Below are 7,767 nucleotides of genomic sequence, written 5' to 3' on the forward strand. Positions count from 1 at the left end.
ATGGTACATACAACAGTTCTTCCAGTGTCAACAGTGTTTCTAACAGTCCTCATGACAATTGCGGCCGCTCTTGCATCCAATCCGGATGTTGGCTCATCCATGAAAAGAATAGAAGGATTTGCTACAAGCTCTACTGCGATTGTCATTCTTTTTCTTTGCTCGGTCGAAAGCCCACTAACTCCCACATGTCCAACCAACATCTCCCTCAATGCTTTTAACTCTATCAATTCCATCACCTCTTCAATAAAGAGCTGAAACGTTTCTTCTATTAGTTAATATGGTTTCTTGAATCTTATAACAGTGATCTTTTGGTTATATTATATAACTAAATAAAACACTTAATTACCTCTCGAGTATGTGTGTCGATATTAGGGGGCAACCTTAACCACGCAGAATAAAGAAGAGACTCATAGACTGTTAATAGAGGGGAGTGGATGTCAGATTGTTCACAATAACCCGAAACACGGGCAAAGCTATCCTGTTTTTTAGGAAATCCAGAAACATGTATATCTCCGTGAATGTATCCTGTGTTCTTACGCCCGGCTAAAACATCCATCAAAGTAGTTTTGCCTGCCCCACTCACGCCCATAAGTGCAGTAAGAACACCCGGCCTAAAAGCACCGCTTAATCCATTCAATAGGACCAGTTTATCCTCTGCTATGCCCTTTTCTTTTTTCATCTCCTACAAATTCCTCTTTATAAAGATTATATACTTGAGTCTTTGAATAATCTCTTACGCTTATTGAAAATGTTATTCACATACCTTCGGAGTATCAACAGAATATGTGATGTTCTCAAACGTCATGTATAGAGGCTTGAAAGGTATAAGAACTTTTTTGTCGTTGCATGTTCTCGTTGTTGCCACTCCTATATAATTTTAAGTTTTTAACCATATATTTTAAAAATCATGAATTTTTTAAAGGAGATGAATAGTTTTTTACCCGTTATAATATCGTTGCTATCAGTCTCTCCACATTCGTCTGGTATAACGGCATACTTGGATACTCCATATTCTACAAAAGTAAAAACTTTTACGTTTAAAAGTATTGATCTAATACATAGATGTAGGAAGAGCAAGTGAGGACACTCACGTTTAAGATAAGCCAGACTCAAAGATGTAATAATGTTGGACATGATTGTAGATACGATCAATGCTAAAAGTCCAATCCAATACCAGTAAGTTTCTACAAAAAATCCTCGCGATTTTAAGACCGCAACTCCTAGACCCTGCAAATAATAGTACATAAGTAAAAGTATGGATTCCAAAAAATGTGTTACGGTTTCCAGAAAATTACATCTTTCCAGGACTTGCTACGGAATTCGTTAACCGAAACAGCTGTCTGTATATACATCATTGGTGATGTCCAATACGCCCATGTTAACCATTTGTGTACTTGATCTGCGCATCACAATGCATCACTAATTATAGCTTATGGATCATACACTTAAAAGAATCAATATGGACAACAACAACCTCCTTAAAACTTACTTCGCGACAACACATAGCCGCTGAATGTCATTAGCCACATCACAGCAAGACATCCCATTGTGTTTGCAACCACATGATTTCGAGTCACTGCACCAATACACCGAAATAGTCCATACGACATTTGTCCGCACAATGCTAGAACTAAGTAATGTTTAAAGATCCTATAGTAACAAAAAACAAAAAATAGAAAAAGAAGCGGTTAACAATAAATATATAGAGCAAAGAAAAACTTATGGTTTTGTTAAGACAAGCTTACGATGTGATGGTAAAATCATATCCAATGAAGTAATAAGTAAAGAAGACCACAATGAAGACTTCAACGAAGGATAAAGGGAAGGTTATGATTGAGGTTGGTAATGAGAAGGTCCATGATGGGTAAAAGCTGAAATGGCGTTGCTTGTAGAACACTGGAAGCTTATCAATAGTCATGGGAAGTTCGAAAAAACCAGAGAATACAATCATTTGCACTTCCAAATAGATAGCTCCCATGTATATGATTCCATCCTCTACCGTACTGTGATGTTCCTTTTGTTGTGAAAACACAACTGTGATTATAACTGCATTGATAAAGAGCTGAAGTGACTTCAAGAGAAAAGTGCGTAAGTTCCTCTTCATGAAAATTCTTTCTCGTTCTAAGCATGCCTTTAGTAGCTCCAACTTGCTAGCTCCATATCTCGTCCTTGTCAGGGCTGCTCTGTGATTATCCCATCGATCATAAGGCGTTGCAAGCTGGGACTGCATTGTGCTCCCGAAATGGTGCATTTTGAAGCCTTCCTTGAATTGTTGTGCTGATACATAACGATATGGCAGCTCTTGATTAACCCAATACTGTTCTTGATCTTTCCTGGATAAAATCTAAAAATGAAAAGTGTAATCTCTTGATTAGTATATAACGCAAAGTAAAAGAAAAATATATGTTCGGAGGCCCTAGGAGATTAGTCTTGGGCCTAGGAAGCTTTTAGGATCCCTCCTGAGTTATAAATATATATATATATATATGTTTCACTAAAAACAAGAATGTTGTCGGAGAACTCACTTCCTGCAAGTAATCAGCTATCCCTTTTCTTTCAGGACACTTAAACCCCATAGATTCAAAAAATTCAAGGACGTTTTCCCGAGGGCCTTGGTAAACAATGTGGCCTTCTCCAAGAATAATGACATCATCGAAGAGCTCGAATGTCTCAGGAGGAGGTTGAAGAAGAGATATAAGAGCGGTTTTATCGAAAACTTTGATCATTTGCTTAATGCTCTTGACGATCAGAAACGTCGTAGAGCTATCTAAACCATCTGAAATGTTGTCCATGAAGAAAGCTCCCACTGGTCCGACCAACATCTCACCTACACACAACAAACCAAAAACCTTAAGAACACATTTCAATATACCGTCGAAACACTATCAATAAGAACTCCTCATCGATCGATCGATACCAGTGGTTACGCGTTTCTTTTGCCCACCAGAGATTCCTCTTTTCATATGATTCCCAACTATCGTATCAGCACACATCTCAAGTCCTAAGACTTTTAAAACGTAATCTGTGACTACATACTCCTTGTGACCTTTCATAACCGATGCCTGTAAATAATATCATAACATTATAAAGACAAAAAAAATTCTATTTTAACATCTCTTAACCTACCTAATAATTTCTCATTATTGTACCTTCATTAACGCATCAAGGTAAGGCTCTGGCTTGATATTCAAGTCTTTCTCCCGTCTCAGTAACTCCGCAAGCATATCTGTCAATAATAATTAGTTTGGAGAGATCATTACAGAATAAAGAGGATCATGTTTTTTTTTATACCGTAGCTTGTTCCCACTCCTTGGCATCTTGCAGAAAATTTTAATGTTTCACGAACTGTTAAGTCCGGCAAGTGAACATCGTATTGGTCAATGTAGCCGGCAGTTCTTTCTGGCACGAACTCATGCAATTCATGCCCATTGTACGTCACTTTCCCTGTAGACTAACCATTAAACAAGTACACTATCATATCACTGCTTCATACCAATAAAAAAACATTTTTTTTTGGATATCTTTCAAAGATTGAAGTAGTGTGTCTATTTACTTTTAGTCCAGTTTCTGTCTTTCCAGACAATGCTTTTAGTAAGGTAGACTTTCCAGAGCCCGGTGGTCCCAAAAGTAGAGTCAGTCTGTGTAGTAAAAAGAAACAAAATGAAAAATTGATTCATTTTTTGTAAATTATTTGGTGCAAAACACACAAATATCATAAACGGATTTAGAATCGAAACAAAAATGAAAGGACGAATAGCTAGCTAAGGATGGTTGATGAACCTGCCGGGTTTGATGATCCCGCTCACATCCTTAAGAATGGAGATTCTCTTTTTCTGAATCCGAAGAACTCCGATTGTCGTCCCAATACCCTTTTTTTTAATAGAAAACTAGACGATTAGGCGAGATCAGAGAGATGCCAAAAAGATGGATTTTCAAATTGATTTCTTGCTATACAAGAAACGTAATGAGGACAAAATGGATTTGCAAATGATTTTTTTTGTTGTTGTACAAGAAATCCAATGAGGAATGAGATGTTACTTTTACAACGTTAACGAATGAGTTCATGACTGTGGGAACAGCTTTTCTTCCTGCATAGGCTTCTGTGGTCAGGTTTAAATCCTCAAATCGGACTTCTATCGTTGGTAGATTCAAAGAGACTCTGGTTTTTTTGTTTGTGACATAGTAACAAAAAAAAAACAAAGTTTATTATCTAACAGATTAAACAATCTTACACATAAGAAATTTAATATTTTAAAGTAGATTTACCTATCGAAACGACTCTTTAGCCTCCGTAGATACTCTCCATGCCAATCCTCGTCATCCATCGGCATCACTCTATCGAATAACTCTCTTCTCTCCGTGAAGCCAAGATCTTTCATGTCAATCTCCTTGAAACCTCCTGTGATCCCTCTAAGAACAGCCTTCCTTGCCCGGTCGTACGTCGGAAGACGCTGCAACTTCTCCATAGCCGCTACTTTCATGGCTTCCTCTTCGTCTTCTTCTTCGATTTTTCGGCTACTACTGGCCCTGTTCATCATGTTCTCTTCCTCTGAGCTCGCTCTGTAGTGTGCCATCGTTTCTTTTCTCGTTCAGTCTCTTTCTCTCACAACTCTTTGCTTACATGTGATTAAAAAATAACAGGACTATTGAATTTCATAGACCCCTGATTATATTATGATACACTGAATCACATGTACAATTTGGAAATAATTAAGAAGGTGTGGATTCTGGTGACTAGTGTAATCTAGATCTATTTATGACTGTATCTATGTATCATTGATTCAAATATTTGGACTATATCTAATTAGTGAATTGACCAAATCTTAAACAGATTCTACACCTCACCGAAATAAACAAGTGTCTGCATTCATACAACATGAACTAATAAAAGGAGTTGTTTGGACCATATCTTTATAAATGATTTTCACAAAAATTATTATCATATTATTTTATCAAATCAATACAATAAAATTAGTATGTTTCTATCCAGAGATTGACACCTCAGATTTTAAATTCAAGCATGTGTGACACCTGGTTTAAAATAAATAACCAATCAAATTATAATGATTAATAAGCAAAAATGACAACATGTAAATCAGATATAATACCAAACCAAAAAAAAACAAGATATCCTTTCATGTTCTAAAGACGAAGAGGAAGATCAATTTTAATTTTATGGGTTTATCTCTTACAATGGCTTCTAGATTCATAAACAGATTTTCAAGTCTAGAATCATATTTTCGCCTCACAGAGAAAAAAGATCTCGAAGTTGTGAGACGGAGACATAGGATCATTGAGGAAAGAGAGAGGAACACATAGGAACCAAAAGGGATCTCAAGAGAATCAATGATTTTAAAGATCCGTGACAAGGTAGGAACGGCCATTAACTCTCCACGAAGCCTTGTGGTGCCATCTCTCCTCCCGCGCGACGGCGATCATAAGAAAAAAATAAAATAAACAAATAACCAAAATAAGAGAAAATATGAAACGTTTGATATCTTTTTATTTCATCGCTTACATGAGACTTTTACCAATTTTGTCTGATTCACGACCATCTTTAGCTAAATATATGCTACAATTGAATTCTTAAAATCAGTTAGAGTTGTCGATCCACCAACATTCCAGTTCTAGTTTGTGGAAATAGTTTAAGAGAACATCGATGGACGTGATGGGATTAAGACCGTTCAGTCGGAAGACAATTCCATCTCGCATCGTTTAGTATGTCGATTATATCCAAAGGAAAAACTCACCATTTGCACAATTTTTTTTTTTTTGTTGAGGTTCATTATATAGGTAGGAAATGAAAAGACATGACATATGATTTAGAAGAGGATATTTCAGTTTGTTACCGATCCACATATTATTCAGAACTTTTCCAAGGTACAGTAAAACCTCTAAATTAATTAAGTTGGGATTATCAAATTTTATTAATTTAAAGAAGTTTTAATTTATCAATAAAATAAGAATTATTAATTTATAGAGAAATTTTCATAATTTGGATTTTTTTCAAAAGAGAAGTTTTAAAATAAAATTTAATTAATTTAACCAAATGAAAATAATAATTATATTAAAAATATTAGAAATGAAATCTAACAGAAATTAGTGTTTTTATATATACATATATTTCATGGGGGAGATAAAATAATTATGTTATAAAACCATTTTTTTAGTACATATGTTTATGTTTTAAAGACAGTCAAACTGTAACTTATAGAATACTATTAAATGGTTGGCAAAAAAAGAAGAAAAGAATACTATTAAATACAAATTTGAGTTGTGTCTTTAATACATTATACATGATTCTTGAATATAATGTGATATATATATATATATATATATATTAGAAAATCTTCTATATTTTTAAATTAGTCTATCATAAATTAATTTGGTTTCGGTTTTTAGTTGGGTTGATAGTTTTTTTTTTTTTAGGTTCTAAGTTATATGATTTTATTATGAATTATATTAGATGCTAAAACTAAAAAATCGAAGGAATATATTTTTGTAACAATCTTATAAAAATTCAAAAAGCAAACCAACAATTATAGTTTTTTTAACAAATAAAATAAAGTCAAATTAAAAAATATAATGTTAAATTTAAAATTAACGAGAAAGACATGTGTCACAAAAGTAGAGTGCCAAATATCACATTGTTAGGCAAAATTTGAAAAAACCAAGAATTAGAAGCGAATATAGTCATATATGTTTTAAACATACTGACAAGTTTTTCAAGAAAGAAAAATGGGTGAGATGTGTTTTTACAGGAGAAAGATACAATCTAGACACAAGCAACTATGAGGAATCGATTAATAGCATATTTAAAGACGCAACGAGGTACTCCTTATTACCATGCTTAATGCGATACTTAAAAAATCTCTAAATTGTGTAATGAACATTGGAAAGATGCCATGTCTGGATCGGTTGCAAATACATTTATTTCTTTAGTGGAGAACTACTTACGAGATTTATGGGCAATTGGTGAGAAACTAAAGGTGCAGAGTTAAATACTTCCAAACTTGAATACAATGTCATTGATAGTGAAAGAAAGCCTTATTTGGTGAAGTTGCGATTGAGAAGTTGCAGTTGCAAGTTTTTCGATGTTCAAAGGTACCCTTGTGTGCACGCACCGGCGGCTTTCATTACATTCCAAAGTTATGAAGGTAAGGATATCCCATTCCATGAGTTGTGTTTTATGTTAAAACAACCGACCCGTTTTTTTGTTTTCAACACTATAATATTTCGTGATCCAATACTCACTAGCATCCTAACCCCAGTCAAATACAACCCACATATACATAAACCATTATCAGTAAAGTAATGAATTAAATACTGAATAACCCAATATCAACCAACACTATCAATAGCATAAATAACTGATCCGCTAGAACATCTTACTCATCATAACTTTGATTCCACGATCACACTTTGCCTTTACCTCCACCACAAACACCAATTAAGATGCATGAGTATTATCACAAATACTCAATGAGGCGATCCTCCCATCTACTGGGCTATACACACAACCAAAAAGACAAACACAAACAATGCACAAAAGCAAACAAACAAGACAACTCTGAACACATGCGTCGAGTCACACTCCTTGTCATCACGGTCGACACTGAACCCTTTTTGTCAATCGATGCACTCCTTGTGTCTCCACCCAAACCCTTGGTGCATCGATCGATGCACTCCTTGCGTTGATCAATGCAGTCGCGTGAAGCATCGCCGAACACGATCTCTCCCGACTCCTCTCGGCTCCAACTGTCGCCA

At 35.0% G+C, this 7,767-nt stretch overlaps 1 protein-coding gene across 1 annotated transcript in view; it reads right to left on the bottom strand.

The window, feature by feature from the left end:
* Positions 1–4,611, bottom strand: part of LOC104698780 (ABC transporter G family member 38) — a 5,500-nt gene extending 889 nt beyond the window's left edge. Inside the window, exons 1-16 of the mRNA XM_019246294.1 lie at positions 4,267–4,611; positions 4,039–4,159; positions 3,781–3,869; positions 3,554–3,638; positions 3,292–3,451; positions 3,150–3,226; positions 2,918–3,062; positions 2,526–2,827; positions 1,746–2,344; positions 1,490–1,650; positions 1,296–1,399; positions 1,092–1,227; positions 915–1,013; positions 764–867; positions 347–682; positions 8–251 (exon numbers count right to left, since the gene is read on the bottom strand). Of these exons, the coding sequence (XP_019101839.1) occupies positions 8–251; positions 347–682; positions 764–867; positions 915–1,013; positions 1,092–1,227; positions 1,296–1,399; positions 1,490–1,650; positions 1,746–2,344; positions 2,526–2,827; positions 2,918–3,062; positions 3,150–3,226; positions 3,292–3,451; positions 3,554–3,638; positions 3,781–3,869; positions 4,039–4,159; positions 4,267–4,574 (3,070 nt within the window). The 5' untranslated portion in view covers positions 4,575–4,611. The remainder of the gene's footprint in view (positions 1–7; positions 252–346; positions 683–763; positions 868–914; positions 1,014–1,091; positions 1,228–1,295; positions 1,400–1,489; positions 1,651–1,745; positions 2,345–2,525; positions 2,828–2,917; positions 3,063–3,149; positions 3,227–3,291; positions 3,452–3,553; positions 3,639–3,780; positions 3,870–4,038; positions 4,160–4,266) is intronic.

Source organism: Camelina sativa, chromosome 6 (assembly GCF_000633955.1).
Source record: "Camelina sativa cultivar DH55 chromosome 6, Cs, whole genome shotgun sequence".
In the NCBI taxonomy this organism is placed as follows: domain Eukaryota; kingdom Viridiplantae; phylum Streptophyta; class Magnoliopsida; order Brassicales; family Brassicaceae; genus Camelina; species Camelina sativa.